Consider the following 17,372-nt stretch of genomic DNA (forward strand, 5'->3'; position numbering starts at 1 on the left):
TACTCGAACATAATTCATGTGGTTCGTTCGAAGAGGCAGTTTTATTTTCTTGCAATGGCTAAGATACTGCAGAAATACATAAAGTTCACGGCCAAAGAGCTGGAACAGTACGCCAGCAACCCGGAATCCTGCGTGCGGTGCATCAACACGGACATGCATATGGCCATGGGTCCGTACGGGATGGCCAGCTTCAAGCACGCGCTCCACGAGCTCCTCATCCGCACCAAGGTGGGATTTTACGAGGCTAGCCTCAACGGCATAGTCCTAGGCATAAAAAATATAAAGGTGCTGGGCCACACGGCGGGTCTCCGTGCGGACGACCCCACCATGCACCTAGTAATTAACGCGAATTTCTACGTCTTCCGTCCAGAGGCGGGCGCCATCCTGAACGGGGTGGTACGGCACATATCAAAGCACCATCTCAGCGCCGTAATCTACCGTGTCTTCAACACCACCATCCGCTTCAGCAACAATTGCCAAGGCCGCGAGAACATCGCCATGGATCAGGAGATTAAGTTTCGCATAAAGAGCTTCGACATCAGCAATGTAATGCCCTTCATTGAGGGAGAACTTATACTCGAGAATGGCGATGTTCCTATGGTAAGTTACTCCTTTAATTCGATGTTATACCATTTAGAAATGAGAATTCTTCAACTGAATAATATCATTTTTCAATTTCATATTTGTGGTACCTCATTAAAATTTTTTAATTGAAAAATACATTAATCTTTACTACTACTACTATTAATCTTTACTACTTCTATAAGTGTGGGACAAGTGTTAACTTCTCGTTCAGCTTGAAGTCAATAGTCAATTTGGCTCAGTCTCAATATGTTACTTTTATAATGCCCAGAACTAGCTTACCTTATTGTTTGTTAAGATTGAAATGTCTAAAACTTTAAGTAAAAGTAATATATATTTTTCTTTTTTCAGAATAAATCCATTAGGTTTGAAAGCCCTGAGCCTGAGGAGAAAAAAAGTCCTGGTGGAGAAAGACCATGAAATGTTAGATGCCCTTTTAGCTGAAATAAAAGAATGAAACTGAATCCTCGCCAAAAAAGAATTCCAAGCGCAAGAATGGAGAAAACGGTGAAACAACAAAAACGAAGAAAGCGAAAAAAGTTAAAACAGAGAAAAAAGAAATAAAAAGCGAGCCCATATAGCTTTAAAATCTTTCGTTTTTAACGTATCTGTGTAGTACAAACTAAAAATTATATAATGCCGAAATGTAGAGATTGGTTAGAAATTATTCAATAAGATGGAACGTGCTAATTATATTTTTAAAAATGTATGCTGACAATTTATGCCTTGGTATCAAACTTTCTTGATATTGATTATTGATATTCGTTTTGAATATTTCAGAAGTCTTCGTTTGATTAAATATCTTAATTAGGTTATCATACGTTACCGATTTCATCTCCAATGCCAGTACTAGTACTGACATTTGGAAATAATTAATTAAAGACAGTTTTTAAAATGTGAATATGAATACTTTGTAATACATATGTATTTCATACAAATAGAGTCAATATTTTACAATACATTAAATACAATATGTGTATCATAGTTATATTATATGGTTTTCTTTTACAAATCATTAAAAGCTTGTTTCATATTATTTTGATTTCGCTAATTATTAAATAACAAGCAAATATAATAATATGAGATTCTAATCGTACACCAAAAAGTAACATAAACTATACACACAATGATAACACTTGAAAATTATTTCTACACAATATCTTCTCAATCACGTCTACAAGGAACATTTACATAATGTACAAACATACGTAATACATACAGTTACAACGACTTTTTGCATTGAGATCAGGGAACATAAAAATGATTCTATTTTAAACTTGTCTTTGGCAGAAATCTAGGGCAGTGAATGGGAATAGAGAGTAAACGGAAGTCGAGCCTTGACCATCAATTGGATTCGGTGTTGAAAAGTGATAGTAAAGTTGAAATTTCGAATGTAGGAAAAGGAATTTAAGGAAAAGACTTTTAGGAAAGTTCGAAATTGGGACTAAGAAGTTGGAAAATTTCCATTAAGACAAGGTCGACCATATACATAACTAGATAATAACTTTAAACTAGAGTCACAATTGGTTACTAGAAGGGTTATGATTGCTAGACTGAGATTTCCTGAATATGTACACGTTTCTTGCCACTACTGCTACCTGATCCTGCCGTGGAACTTCCACTTGCCCCTGTCTGCCGCAGGATGCCTGTTTGTTGTTGATGCTGTTGCTGCTGCTGGGCGGCTAGGAAAGATCGTGGTGGTGGCGGCGGCTCGGGAATGTCATCATCCCGTGTGATTTCGGAGTCATTGCCGGCCGCCGCTTTGACAGCTTCCTCTATGGCTTTGAAGGACATCTGATCCGAGGATTGGACTGCATAATCGAACTGCTGGGGACTGCTGAATTGCATCGTTGTGTCAACGAAGGACCCCCGCTTGCTGCTCATCGCCGATGTGGATTCCATCAACGTGGGCAGGGCGCTGTAGGTAACCATTTCGATGGGATCTCCCGGCTTGGTTTTCAGCAGATCCAAAGTGCTCGTGGAACACGGCCCCCAGGTGTCTATCATTAGGGACGTCTGACCAGTTGACGAGGAAGGTGGCAGTTCCACTAGAAGCTTTTCCTCCTTCAACTGCTTGGTCTTCTCATCATAACAGCTGTACTCCCCGAATACCACGCCTACCCCGCCCTTGCTGTCTACCACAGAACCACTTAAAGTATACGCATCCCCCATATCACTTGGACCAGGGCCACCTGCTCCTCCACTGCCGCCCATCAAAGCGTTGAGCTTCAGAATGCTGGAATTCTTGCTGTTATCGCTCTCCTGCAGCTCCTCCTTGGTCTTGGCATCCCGAGCCCGCTTTTCGCGCTGGTGATAAATGCCCGCAAAGATCAGGACATTCAGGATTAACAAGAAGCAACCAACGGCCACGGTGGCTATCAAAGCTGTCGTGTAGCTCTGAAACTGTTTGCCACCCAGTCGCCGGAGTAGCTCCAAATTGCCAATGATTCCGGTGGAGGCGGTAGCCAGATCCTTTTGCGTCTCTACGCGCGTTATCCCAGTTCTATTGTCCTTCGGCGATTGGGTGGTCGTAAGTTCCGATACGGACATGGCTCCATCGATGCCGCATTCTACAGGGATTCGTTAGGAAATAAAGATGGCTAATATTTTGGTTACTTCTCCAACTCACCTGTGGTCGTACTTGGTCCCGTGCCAGTGGGACTTAAAGCTTGCGTGGCATTTGTACTTGGAATTTTTGGTGGTGGCGGTGGCGTCGTTGTCCTGCTCCTTTGCATGATGATGATGTTATCATCTTCAGCGGGCTTCGTCTGCAGTTGCGGTCGTACAACGCCTGTGATAAGAAATCCGGAAATTCATTTTAGAACTTAAGTTCACCTAAATGAATATTTTAAATATCTTACCCTCATAGAGATCCCTGTTGTTCATGTCGTCCTGGAACTGATGATGTCGCATAGACTGGTCGTTGATGTTGAAGTGGCGATGCAGCTGAGGGATGAGGTTCAACCACATGGACAGCTTATGACCGCGATAGTGGCTCTGAATATTGGCCTTATTGCCTTAAATGTCAAATATATATAAAAATTTGATTGCTTTAAGGATGACTTCTTTAGAACTTACCCAACTCCACGTATAGCTGGTTGACCACATCGTAAGCATCCCAAAAGGGCAGCTCATCGCCATCGTAGCTGCCCACATCTCGTTCGCTGGAAATTCCCAGTTGAGTGAAGGCAGCATCATTGCTCCGTAGTCGCCTCCGGATGTAGGATCTCTTTTCGTGCATGGCATTGCTCCGTCGTTGGTTGTAGATCACGGCCAGATTAACTGCCTCGCTGAGATTAGGATGGGTCAGGCTAGTGGATCGTTTTCTTTGTTGATGCACAGCAGTCTGCAGGACCTCATTTGGATTGGCAAGCGCAGACTTTGCAGTGGATTGGTTCGGGTTGCTAAGGGTCATAAAAAGGATTTGTATTAATTGTACAGAAATACCAATTAAGCCTAAGCTTACCCAGTTTTAGCAAAGTTGGACAGATATCGCAGCATTAGTCGGCCAATTTGGCGCTCCTGAGTCGTATAGTTGTGTGGAAAGAGCGGGGACATGGGCAAACCCAACCAAAAAGGCACATCTTCGCCACGTACAGATCCGGTTCTCTGAGGAAGGCCAAGGCCAGGATTCAGTTAAGTTTCTCTGAGTGCATCGCATCCACCTACCTGTGGGTACTCTTCCTCAATGGTTTTGTGTTTAAAGTGCAGGAAGTAGGCACGGCCACCTCGCAAACTGTGCATATAGCCCAATTTAATCAGCGGTGAGGCCGTGTGGCCATCGCTCAGAAATTGCAGGGTGGCATCCCGGGAGCTAAGAGGATTACGTATGGCCTTCTCCCAGTCGGTGTACTCATTCTGCAGAAAATTCAGTTTGGCATTTTATTTACCACAGCACATAAATTAATTAGGCAATAAAATGCCTTTACCTTCAATACGGCAAATATCTCGTTCAGATGGTAGTGGAAGTTGTTTCGCACAAAAGTGCGAAGGATGCGATCTCGTCGGGTCTCATTGAAGCCGAACTCCAAGTCTTGGGCACTTAAATCCAAGTAGGACTCCACAGATGTAAGGCAGAAAATGAGGTCTCGTTTCGGAAAGTTTGCATATTCAATTCCTGAAGTACTGTAATCATTGAGAGTTTTATTAAACAATAACTTTACAGATTTTCCCATTTCTTACTACCTAACAATAGCTGAACCCAGGGGCAACGTGGTGCTGCCCATGGGATTGGCGCCGGGGGAGATTACAGTACCATCCACAAATGGAGCAAAGCCCACAAGGAATCTATAATATTTGAAAAACAATCGATGATATCATAATATAGTTATAGTTAATATTAACAGGTTACTTGATAAGAGTTCCTAAGCATTAAATTTCTATTAACCCATTTCCTTAAGACTTATTCACGGCTCGAAAAATATTTCCTTTAAAATACCACATAATGTGTTAATCTATTTCCTTGTATGTATATTTATCGATTAATACTTAAACCCTTTCAGCTCAATCGAACTCCAAGTAATCGGCTTTTAAAAGAGAAATACGCCCATGTAAAGGATTGATGGAATGTGCGTCATACCGTGGATGATCCACCTTGACGGCTAGCAACTCGGCGACGCTTTTGGTGCGGAGGCAGGGGGCCAGGTCATCATACAACATGTCGCCATGACAGCCCGTCTGTTCCGCCACTCGCCTCTTCACAAAGAGTGGATTTTTCTGTATGGCCCAGGGTGACAGGGCCGAGCCGCTCACCAGAACTGTGCGCTGTATTAAGTCTGATGAAGAGTTTAAGATTATATGTCAAGATTAAGTTTATCGTTCCTGAAACCCAGCTCCTACTATGCTGATAATATTGAAATGATTTTTGATTTAAGTAAGTAAAACTTAGCTCAGAAAATATTCAATAAGTATCTCAAATGGGAGCTGGTAAGATGGATTGAGGGATGCCCTACCACTCGCCACTGGGGACACAACTAGTATGTTGGCCAGCACAGCTCCAGTGCCGTATCCCAGGAGTGTAATGCTCTGGGGATCCCCACCGAACGCAGGCAGATTCTCCTTGAGCCAATGGAGACCAGCAACCAGATCCATTAGCCCAAAATTTCCTTGGGCACTCTCCTTGCCGCCGGTCTTCAGGAATCCGAAGATTCCCAAACGGAAGTTGATTGTCACGACGATGACGTTGCCGTGGGCAGCAAGCTCGGAGCCATCGTAGGGATTCCCTGAGTTCCAGTCGTACGATTCGCCGTGGATGAACACCACAGTGGACAGCTTGGTCTTCGATTCGCCGCTAGTATCATCGGTATTTCCTGTGGCCAAAGGGAAGATAACTTATGTTATATGTGCCTTTTTATAATTAATACTTAATGCTGTCATAAATTTTAAGTTTTTTACATTTGACTATTAGATGTAGAAGGTCATCAAAGTTGCCAAGTCCGCAGCGCTTGCAGTTGATATTTAAACACACTGCAATGCACTACGGAATTGAAAGCTTCAATACCTTTAAGGATTTTAAAAAATATTTTAGATTTTCTATTACATCTTGTAGGTTAAGGCTAATACTCGTACTGGGATACAGATGATTCTGAATATTTTTTGTAATATTTTAGCTTTATTTATCTAAATGAATACACTTATTCTCATACCAAATAAGATAAAAAAAGGGTGTCTGCATTTTAGACAGGGAAACTATTTATCTCTAAAAGTCCACAGAACCACTTAACGAATTAAATATTCTCATTTTCTGATTATCCATCTCCTTTTTTTTAATTGCAAAGCTTATTAAAAATAGTTATTGTGGCTGTTTGGTAATTATAAGAGTTGCATTTCAACGAACTTTAATTTCATAATTAATTTGAATAGCTCACGTTGCACATCAAGTACAAACGTTGCGGAATTCAAAACAGGAATTTGGCCAAAGTTGATGCTGAAATTCATATCAAATTGCACTTTAAGTATGTGGGTTAAATTGCATATTGAAACTGCAGTTGGTTTTAATTTTGATTATTTTTAGTGCATAGAATAAAATTAGGTTTTGATAAGCCCTAGACTGAGCCCTACATTCACGTTTCGCCTCATTAAAGTTACGATTTGACAACAAAGGTAGGTCCCTGGAATGCAATTACTTACGCCTCAGGCGGCGCGTCTCGTAGGGCACATAGATATTTAGGTATAAGCAGTCTTCCGATTGGTTCTTGAGCAGCGGCAACAGGCGGCGCAGCTGGGCGAGACGGGCGCGGGGTACTTCGAGGAGAGCCTCCGGTCCGTTGGGCGGTATGGGTACGTTTTGCGGACAGACCGGCGAGAATCGATCCGCGCTGCGAACCGTTTTCCACGTCGAGGGCGTTATGGGGGGCATAAATCTGCAAGTGGAGCCAACGGTCGTTTCGATAAGTAAATATTCCATTTCGGCCACATGGGCAACAAACTAACGCATCACGTATACGCATTGTGTGCCAGTACATATACATATGCATGTGCACAACGGAGGGCAACATAAAAGCAATACGACTCTTCTTTATTCTCACGGCCGTTTGTACTTTATTTATCGTTCGGAGAATATTGGTATATTGATAGTAAGCAGATAAGCTTTGAAAAATTATATTGTAAAGTTATCATTCATTTTATATAAATAGTTATTATTGTTATGGCAAATGCTAATTTGATAATTTCTTCAAGTTTTTAAGTAAGATAAGATAAGATATTAAATTAATTATTATTATTATGAGTAGCGAATTTTGCTTAAATATTTAAAAGATTTTCATGATATTTTCAGTGTTCAAAAATTTGTATTTGATTTATTATACAGCCTAAAGCCTATGGTAGGTTCGAGTTATTAAAGCTGTTCCTGGGACTACTAACTGTGTGTGGGTGTTCGGCAGTGATGTGTGGAACCTTTGCGGCGATTAAGGCAAAAAGGATTCGCTGGGCTCGTAAAACACAGAAACTAAGTACCACCCATCAATCAAAATTGCAAAACTGCTTTTGATTAATTGTGCATTTTATTGTTTTGCGTTGAAATCCATCGATCACAAGTCCGGATTGGATGAGCAAAGGAGACAGGCATCAGCGATAAATATGGCTTGGCTATGTTGATTTTATGACACGATAATTGACGCGAAACGTTTTGATTGTTTTTTGCTTCTTTGTGGCTTGGAAAATCCCTCCTATCTTCCTGCTCCATCCAGTCCAGTTCCCCACCTCCTTCCAGTCCATTTAGCCATCCGGGAAAAGGCAAACAATGGACCGCATAAACAAAAAGCTCGCGTTTTGCGGCAAGCATAATTTTCCAGCTATACGTGACTCGGTTCGTGTGCTTTTCACGTTCCCAGTTTTTGGTAACTCCTAACCAGTTCTTCTCTTCCCCTCTCCACCGCTCTATATTCCCTTCGCATTCGACATGTTCGCTTGGTAAAATTAATACTTTTCGGCAAAAAAAGTTACGCTATAAACTATTTATAAACGAATATAACAATTTTTGTTGTAAAACTTTTTCGAGTGTTAACAGGCAACGTTTTATTTGGTGTTTTATTCCTGTTTTGCGTACACGGAATTTTGAATTTTCCCCCCGCTGCGCCGTTTGCCCAAAAAAGTATGCTACGCTAAAGGCAAACACACAGCACTTCTGCAGGTTAGCTAACAAGCTTATATGTAGAACGTATAAATAACCATCTAAAATATTAAAAGCTTTCAGCGGTATTCGATTTTCGTTCGATTCCCCAGTGCCACTGCTGCTTTATCATAATCTTAGCTTTTTTTTTAATATACGTTCGAGCCTGGTACATTTTTGATTAGAAATATTGGCGACAGATGTGATTGATTAATTACCACTCGACTGCCAAAAAGTACGTTTTATCTACCCACTTTTTTCTTGGCTTTCTAGCTTGTAGAGCCCCTCGAACCCCAAGGAGCCTTGCCTTTTGATTAACTTCTGTTTGTCGATTCCTGGCATCTGTTGCTGCATGATAATGAACCGCATTCATAAACGACTTCATTTCGCAGGCGTCACACTTTGCCACAGGAAGTAATTAAAGAACAATTTTCATGAATTGTGGCTAAGCAAACAACAATGTGCTGTGCCAGCGGTGGAGCTGTTGAAGGACCCTTTAAGTACTTCATCCAATCGCTTCATCAAACACACTTGTTGTTCGTGCATGTCACACGGAGCTTTTACTCCTTCCTCCATCCGACGTGGAAGTGTGCGAGTGTGTCAGTGTGCAAGGATAAGTGTGAAAGTGCCCAAGTAAGGGGAAACTTTTGTAATATCCAAGAAACTTCACTCGGGGGCTCAGCTTTCCGTTCAATACCATCAATACCAGCAATACCATCAAATGCCGGCAATGGCTTATCGAAATTTTGCGGCTCAGAGGTCCTTGACGGGCTCGTGGAGCCTTTAGACTCCGTTAGCCGTCAACTGTTTTGTTATTAATTGGGTGTGGAGCCGCGCTGATTCCGATTCCTCGAGAGAAACACTCGCGAGGAAGTTGCCTGTTTTCAAAATCGTAACCCCAAAACTAACTTACGGAAAAAACTTTTTAATTGTTACGTATACAGTGCAAAGTTGTGGATTAATTCGAAGTAGCACTTTGGCTTCATTACCGGCAACTCCGTTCGCTCGTCCCCGCGGAACTTTAAATCCTCAAACAATGCTTTGGGATTTCCCGAAAGATGTGGGGGCAGGGACAGGGGCCAGATCCCGTAAACTTCTCACTTGCAGGCAACTCGAGCGAGGGAGGTCCAGGCCCGCATAGTGCCAAACACCATCCACACACATATTTCATGAGAATAATTATTAAAATTGCTTCGGATAAAGTTGCGCTGTGTGAAAAAAGTTGGCCGAGAGTCGAGCCTTTCAGCCTGAGACGACCCCCATGTGGCGCCCAGATTGCGATAGCTCCGGTCGAGGTGGAGTCAAAGGTGGTGCCGTGAGTCACGGGGTAGGAAAAGTGACCTCTTACAGATACCCTAAAATTCGGTCTTTTTCTGATTGTTAAGATCTTAGCCCTAAATTCACATCAATCAAAAGCCTAAGAAAAGAAGATTTCTTAACAAAAAGGAATGGCGGAAAAGTCGAATTTTTGGATAAGAATTTTCATTCAAGGAAATCAGCTACGTTAAAAATGAATTTAATATGTAACAACGTAAACTGAGCCCACGTTAAAATATTAACTTGTTGAAAATTTCATTCGAGAGACTACGGGAAGTATTCTAAGGCTACTCACTGCTGCTTTATTGGGTATAATTAGCTTGCTCTATACAAAAGGAATCAACACCGCTCAAAGTTTCAGCACAATGGTAATGCTTATTCCAGTGCAAAAAAGAAACACACCGGCTCAGGTGGTTGCCCACGTGAGTGTCACGCTGTCAGCGCTAACTCCAAAGTTTTCACTTTGCTGTGGACGGCCCCCTGGGGAGGTGTAATCTTGTGCCACACCAAGGCGAGACTCTCCACTCGACTCACCTGAGACTGCCCACCGGAGGCGAGGCGTATGGAATGCCCAGAAAGGCCTCCACAAGCGGCGAGGAGCGGACCACAATGCCCCGCAGCAGGCCGTATTTGGTCTTCACGGTGTTGCTGCCGCCGTGGAGACATTCACAGCAATCCGGCCAGAGGCTGGTGAGGAGCAGAAGCATTAGCAGGGTGCAAGCTTCCGGGTGTCCTGGATGTCCTGCTGGATGTCCGGGATAATGGAGGTGCCTCCTCCGCGGGCTGGATGCACCAGCTGACGCTGCTGACGTTGCTGACGTTGCTGATTGCTGGCGCCTTTGATTGTGTTCGTCGGTTTTGGAATTCTCTAGAAATCTCTTTAATGTTATCAGTCTTATAATGCAAATTCCCGTTGCCATGATGCGGGCATCCGCTTCCGCTTCCCCTTTTATATCCGCTCTCGTTCCCGTTCCTGTTCCCGTTCCCGTTTCCTTTCCCGTTTCCGCTTCCCGCTCTTTATCTTTATCTTGTGCATCCGCTTCCGCTTCCGCAAGCGTTTGCTGCGCAATTGAAGCGCCGATAGTTTTAAAGCAACCCATCAAGGAACCGAGGCAAAGTAAACCGTAAATGTGTAGAAAACGCGATTGAATTATCTTAGTTTGTGCCGTCCTTGCTCTCAGCTTCAATTGGTCCGGCCCGCTTCCGTTTCCGTTTCCGGTTGGCCGTGACACTTGCCGGGAATCGTGGGAATCGAACTGTGACTGCGTCTGCGACTGCGACTGCGACTGTGACTTGGACTTGGACATGGACTCGGATCGGGGCAGGATGCGGCAGGATGTCGGGTCCGCTTCATCTTGACAGCCGTTGTGCGCATGTTGAGCTTGTGATTCACGTACATCGCCGTCATGGTTGGACCCTAACGCTTTGATTTCAAATATTATACACTGAACGTGTTGGCCTCTGCTCTATTAGAGTTGCAATTTCAGCGTGAAGTCGTCCCCGTCCGCGGAAATATCTGCAAATGTGAGAAAAGCAAATTTCCAGCATTAGCGTTTAGTTAAGCTTGGCTTTTACGAATGCTAAAAGGCAATATTCAGTTGCAGCGGGCTAACCAATTGAGTTCGGGTTATGGGTGTTACGGGTGTTATGGGTGTGCCAGGGGGGCAGTGCAGTGTTTTCCTTTTATGAGATTGCAGTTTGCAGATTACAGATTGCTCTGCGGAGCAAAGTGCAGTTGGGTGCTGTGGCGAGGAGAGGACCTTTACGCTGTCAGGCTCTGGTCTTAACTGCGCCACGCATCAGAGCGTGGCATCCTTAAATAGCCTTGGTCAATGCATCCGGCCAAGCAGCCATACGAGCAGCACCAGATGCGCCACTGCCGCCAGTCCATGTACCAGCAGCAGCAGCAGCAGCCTCCTCTCTATACACTTGCAAAATGTTTGATTTAATCATGATTTTATAATTTTTTTAAAGTGTTTTATTTGACTCATAACTATAATTTTCTTTAAATACAAACTATTTATTTATTATATCAAAATCATTTGATCATCAGTATATTTTCAAAGTCAAACAGAGGTTAGAAAAGGTAAAACAAATTTACTCAGTTTTAAATTTCAATTAAAAAAAAGTAAAAAATATTATTAAATATATAATTTATATAAAATATAAGTGAAGTGGTTTTTTTAGATATATTACTTAAGAACTTCTCAAAGTTTGTTGTTAACTTTTCCAGTTTAAGAGGCTAAAAATGGTAAGAGTCATTTAAAGGCAAGGATAAGATCTGTTTTTAAGTTTTTTTCGAGTGTTCGGTAATGCCAGTGCCTGCTTTGGCGCCCACTTTATGGCTGCCACCTAAGGAGGAGGCACGTTTGTGGTATTGGTGTTGGTGCAGGTGCAGGTGCAAAGCGCTTTGCACCGTTTGACCTCGCCTCCTGCCTTCTTATCCCCTCTCATCCCATACCCCATGCTCCTCATCTCCACCTTTTGCCTCTGGTGGGGCTTTTGTGAAAGCCTGAGCAATGGATGATTGCAAACGTGTTGGGTCGCTGTGAACTAGTTCAGAGGATGTGTTTTATGGGGAATAAAAACTGGTGATTGATGTTTGAATCGGTTCGAATGGCAATCTTAACGACAGTCGGTGATCTTTCTGGTAGATTCAATTGCTATTTTATTTCTGTTAAGCTGAGTGAGTGAAAGCGAATTCAATAAGAGAGAGAGTTGAAATTAGATTAAATTTTAATGATTTTCCTCTCCTTCTTAATTAAATCATTTTTTCTGTTATTATGAAAACACATAGAAAAAGAGTGAGTTTCATCCAGCTTAAAGAGTTATTTTAAAAAGTGCGAAAGCCATTAGCAAGGAGCGGCCTTAAAAGGTTGTGTAGGCAGCCAGCATATTCGTGTATATTAATCCATTGAAATACCTCCATTTGCATGGGAATACGCATAGACCACTCACCACATTACAATGTTAATCCCTAATGTGGGCTACGCAAAATGGGGTGAAGAGGCTTTATTTGGGTTAAGATAAAAATGTGTAAATCTGTCAACCTTTTAGGTGTTAATTTAATGTACTTAAACGCCATAAGCACACAGAGGGCACACTCGGAAAATGTTGATACCGGACCCGGGGACCCGTACTTGGACCTGGAAACGGAGTTACACAAACGTTATGAACTCCTAAGCTCTTGTGGGCCTCATTAACAAATGCTAGAATGGTACTATTCCGTTCTGTTCTGCGGGTTTCATAGAGTTTCAGGGGGTTTTAGTTGGGTTGGGAAAAAGCTAAACGGGATGAGAGTGCTCGCACAAGCGGCCATATATCTTCCCAGTGCCAGAGAAGAGCTGTTTAAATCCGTATATTTTATAAAGCTAAACAATTGGCAAAAATAAAACAATGCCAAAACACACTGCAGAGCAGAGCGGCTGGAAACGAGACGAGTTGAGCTCAGTTGAGATGACTCCGGTTGAGCTGGGCTAAGCAAACATACATTTCACTAAATTGCAGCCATAAAACTAAAGTTTAACTATGTTGCGGACCCGGGAGTATTGCCCATGGGCCCCCATACCCCATACCCCATCATAGCCATGCCCAAACCTTACACAGCCCTTGGAATTTGTAGGGCTGTGTGTATGGGTGTGTTGACAACCAAAATGTCGGCACGTTTTTCAAAGAAAAAATAGCTCGTGTCTTTACTTGGACAGAGAGTTTTCTGGACGGCTAATGCGGTGAGTCATGGTCGTGCGGGATTTTCGAATAAATTTCCACTTTTCAATTAACTAAAAGCTGAAAATGACATTCTGGCTGCATCCCTGGTTGGCCAGCATTATTTATATTTATACAAATGCTTTAAGTTGCTGGGAAAACATAACGCTTCTTTCCTGCTATGATAAATATTTACATTTTCCTTTTATTCGCATTGCTTGGCAAATGTCTTTCATGCCATCCGTTTTCTTTAGCTCTTTACGTCGTTTCAATTTTCTTTCATACTGTATGACTGTATGGAAAATCTGTAAGGACCGATAAAATTGCATATTTTTCCATGAAAGGCGTCGACCCGGAGGGGCGAAAGAAAAAATTAAGGGGGGTGTCAGCGTCACGCAGACATTTATCCCGGGCATCACGAGCGTTCATTCACACAACATCTGGGCGGGAAGGGCCGCGCACACACATGCACACATATGCAGATGTGTAGGATACACAGATGGGGGCGGAAATGGGAGGAACTGGCATGGAAATCATGGCAACGCAAACAGGAAATGTTACGGTCCCGTCCCGACTTACTCAGGTCTTTTCTTAACTTCGCTGCCAAGAAAGTAACGGCAAAGTAAGAAGACGCTGCTTCTTGCAACACTGCCAGATTCGACTAGTTCTTGCCCAGCTCAGCAAAACCCAGAGTTTACCAGCCCCTAAAGTTATACTACAGATTTTTTCTATCCTTTTTTAGATCTTTTACTTTACGGATGTAAAAAGTAAAACCCAGAGGTTTTTAGGGATTTTTTTAAAAGCAAGGGAAGGCAATATAAGCATGAAATGATTTTCAAATTTCGTAATAACTTTTATTTTTATTGATAGCTGGAAAAATATGAATTTGAAATGTTCATATATGTTCATCATTCAAACCAAAAAGTTAAACTCTTTAATAAAAAGTCATAAAAAAGATAGTAAAACGTATCCCAAAGAGTTTACTTCGCCTTGTAATCTTTCCTCGCAAAGACTCTCCCTTCTTGTTACACCCATGATCGTTCCAGAGTACCCCATGTCAGGCCATTTCCACTGGGTAACTGGCCTGGAGAAGTGGCAATCCACCCGCAAAATCGCACACTCCCTCACCCACATGGAACCTGCCTCTCTGCGCCTTGTCAATGCCAGTCGCTGGGTGAAGTTTTTGCATTAAAAGTGGAAATAAAAGTTGCAAGACGCATTAAAAATTGTTGCATTTTACAATTGCGACGGAATTGCAATTGTGCAATGGCGGCGCTGGGGATGGCAATTGCTCTGCAGTTGAAATTGCTGAGATGTGCCAGAGACATCGACATGGCTGAGATATGTCGATGATGATGATGATGATGACGATGGCGATGCTGGTTGACGGTTTGTAACCGGAGCCTTCTTAATAAGTTCCCCGAAATGAATCTTCGATAAACTCATGTTTTCCCTCAACATTGCACCAATGCCCGACAATGCTGAAAAATGTAAGGAAATTGCTAAGGAAAAGCCAAAACCAAAGCAATATCTTTCGTTTAGTCAGGCATTCAATTGATTTTCTACAGCAGGCATCGGGAAATAAGCTTTAAGCGAGCGGGAGTGAGCGAGAAGGACCATGGAAAACAATGGAAAAGTGACGGGAAAAGGAAAATATTTATGAAAATAAATAAAGATTGGGCTAACATCTCCAGTGGGTCTCAGCAATGCCGGTTAAGTTTTTATGGCGCATCTTTTCTGCTCTAACCAAATGTTATTTTATTTTTCTTCTCCTCTGCGGCACACAAAGGAAAATTTGATAAAAATCTGCAGACTGTTAGACAAATATATTCGAAACTTTAAAGAGAATGCTGGAAAGTTTTTGTTTCCTAATCAGCGAACCAAAGAGAAGCCGAGAGAGAGAGAGAATTCAACAAACGACATGAGGTTATTTAGCTGTTTGGTTAATCAAAACCAAAATAACTAAGCTCTTGGAAAAGCTTGCTATTTATCAAAATAGAACTCGCATTTTGGTTTGCTAAGATGGGGGAACAATTATTGATTGAGGCCAACGTAGAGAAACTTAACAAAGCAAATTAATTTGGCCAATATATCAAAAGAGCTTGTTAGCTAGAGTATTTATGATTTCCTTTTAAAGCTAAACAAACAAAAACTTGCGAAACTTTCAGAGTTATTTTTCTTTATAAATTTTCATATATATATTTCAAAGTTTTTTATTTAAATTCTTCTACATTTACCGGCATACCTTTATATTCAATTTGCTAACTGAAGCATGAACAAAGAAATGAAATGGAAATATATAGCACTTAATTGGAGTAGATCCCCTTGAAATTTCAATTCACTCTCTTTTTGGCAGCTTGAAGTTATGTTTTTTTTTGAGAATTTTTCCATAGCCCCTCTTACCCAGCTTATGCGTTGCCCCATCAGGCGAAATGTACTTGACCCTCGTTGGAAAATCGTTTGATGAACCCATTTGGTGCAATCATGAAAATGCGATATAATTAGCAGCCAAGTTACAAGGACTCGCAAAGGACCGAGGACCTATAGCGATTTCAATTTCGCACCAAAAGTAATTGCGCTCCCTTATCCCTTTTCATTTCAGCGTGTGTTTTTTGTTTTATTTGTCATTTAAATTATAATTCTCGTTTGACCTTTTTTGCGAGAGGCCGTGTTTTTCGTGTGTGTGTGTGAGAGGATGGCAGTGTGTGTGTGCGGGTCCTCCTGTCAGAAAAAGGACGAAGCGTCTGCTCGAAATGGCAAAAGGCGAAAACCATGCGCCAGGGCAGGCCGAGAATGTGGAACTACAAAACATTTCAAATGCCATTTAGAGCCAGCCGTCGTTGTTGCACCTCTCTCATACAAAGGGACACACACTGAGAGAAAAAGACAAAAGGCAAATTTGTCGCTTCATAGGAAATACTTTTTCATTTCTTTCAACAGCTGATAATTAATCATATGGGAATAATTTTTATAGAATTTAGATAACTTTTCTTGTAGTTATAAAGACTGTTTATCTTTTCCAACTTCTGTTAGAGAGCCTCAGTTTTTAGTAGGCTGGTCACCCTAATTATCGATATAATTCCGATAGCTGATGAACCAAGGTTAAGCTAAGCTAAGATAATTGATTGTTAGGCATTTTTCGATAGGAATTATTCTTGGTTGAGAAGTGAAATAAAAGAGACGCAGACGACAGAAATGTATAAGTATGGAATTTCCTTTTAGCAACATTTCAGTCATGTTGATATGTCCTTTTAATCTTAAAATTTCTAAAGCCATTTAGTATAAATTAATTTAATCAAATAACTAAAAATATGCACCCAGAATGTATAAAACCACAAATATTTTTCCTTTTCCTTTGTTAATGTAGGAATATGCAAATTTCAAACTCCACCAACGAGAGAGTAGGGCGAATCTGAAAGGGGTAAAATGAGAAACTATAGCTTTTAGTGTGGGCTGATACAGTCGAAATGCCATATGGATTGCTGGAATTTTTCAGGTGTACACATACATATATACACGCACTCTGTGGGCCGGAGGATGGCATTTGCCGGAACCATGGGCGGTGAAATCACAGAACTTTCCCCTTTCATTATGCTGCAGAATAAACGAGGTTACATGGCTGCTTGAATCCACAACCGAATAAGACAGGCAAGGGGCGAGGTTGGGGGTCCGAGGAATGTCGGGGGTCCCGGGCACTTGGCAAGCTCTTTGGGTCTCGTTTTTGCTCTCATTTCTCCAAACTTTGTTATGTATTTTTCCACACTCATTTTTACTTTTTCTGTTAGTTGTTGTCCACATCGAAGATTTGCCGAGCTGGCGAATTCCATTCGGAAATGCATTTCTTTGGCCCACAAAAAAATAGCAAGAAATTTGTCAATATAGCTACATATATATAGTATACTCGTAGAATCAACTTGCTCTTTCCGTTCAGAGAGCTAACAGAGCATGACCCACTCTGTCTGGTTACTGACCCACTCCCAATCTCACTGCCAAGATTTATATTATGGCCATGCCTTTTTGGTAATTAGAAAACAATTTTATTTGCACAATTGTCGGGCGGAAAGTTTGAACAAGTTGACAAATAAATTTATTGCCATATCTGCGTTCCAGCAATGCGAAAGTGAATATGTGTCCGACATTTGCAGTCACTCATATTAGA

The 17,372-nt window shown here is 41.8% G+C and overlaps 2 protein-coding genes across 2 annotated transcripts in view; one reads left to right on the top strand and one right to left on the bottom strand.

Moving 5' to 3' along the window:
* LOC108107003 (DNA-directed RNA polymerase I subunit RPA43) lies at positions 1-1,566 on the top strand. The gene is given in 4 exon segments (XM_017214344.2): positions 1-600; positions 934-972; positions 974-1,036; positions 1,038-1,566. Coding segments are annotated over 4 exon segments (774 nt in total). The 5' UTR covers positions 1-54; the 3' UTR covers positions 1,164-1,566.
* The window catches only part of LOC108107002, a 26,853-nt gene continuing 10,970 nt past the window's right edge, over positions 1,490-17,372 (bottom strand). The window contains exons 2-13 of the mRNA XM_017214343.2: positions 10,043-11,024; positions 6,712-6,944; positions 5,535-5,891; positions 5,162-5,357; positions 4,768-4,869; positions 4,512-4,707; positions 4,252-4,440; positions 4,049-4,191; positions 3,661-3,986; positions 3,444-3,599; positions 3,212-3,373; positions 1,490-3,152 (exon numbers count right to left, since the gene is read on the bottom strand). Coding sequence (XP_017069832.2) covers positions 2,131-3,152; positions 3,212-3,373; positions 3,444-3,599; positions 3,661-3,986; positions 4,049-4,191; positions 4,252-4,440; positions 4,512-4,707; positions 4,768-4,869; positions 5,162-5,357; positions 5,535-5,891; positions 6,712-6,944; positions 10,043-10,815 — 3,855 coding nt within the window. The 5' untranslated portion in view covers positions 10,816-11,024 and the 3' untranslated portion in view covers positions 1,490-2,130. The remainder of the gene's footprint in view (positions 3,153-3,211; positions 3,374-3,443; positions 3,600-3,660; positions 3,987-4,048; positions 4,192-4,251; positions 4,441-4,511; positions 4,708-4,767; positions 4,870-5,161; positions 5,358-5,534; positions 5,892-6,711; positions 6,945-10,042; positions 11,025-17,372) is intronic.

Source organism: Drosophila eugracilis, unplaced genomic scaffold (assembly GCF_018153835.1).
Source record: "Drosophila eugracilis isolate 14026-0451.02 unplaced genomic scaffold, ASM1815383v1 contig_764, whole genome shotgun sequence".
Taxonomy (NCBI): domain Eukaryota; kingdom Metazoa; phylum Arthropoda; class Insecta; order Diptera; family Drosophilidae; genus Drosophila; species Drosophila eugracilis.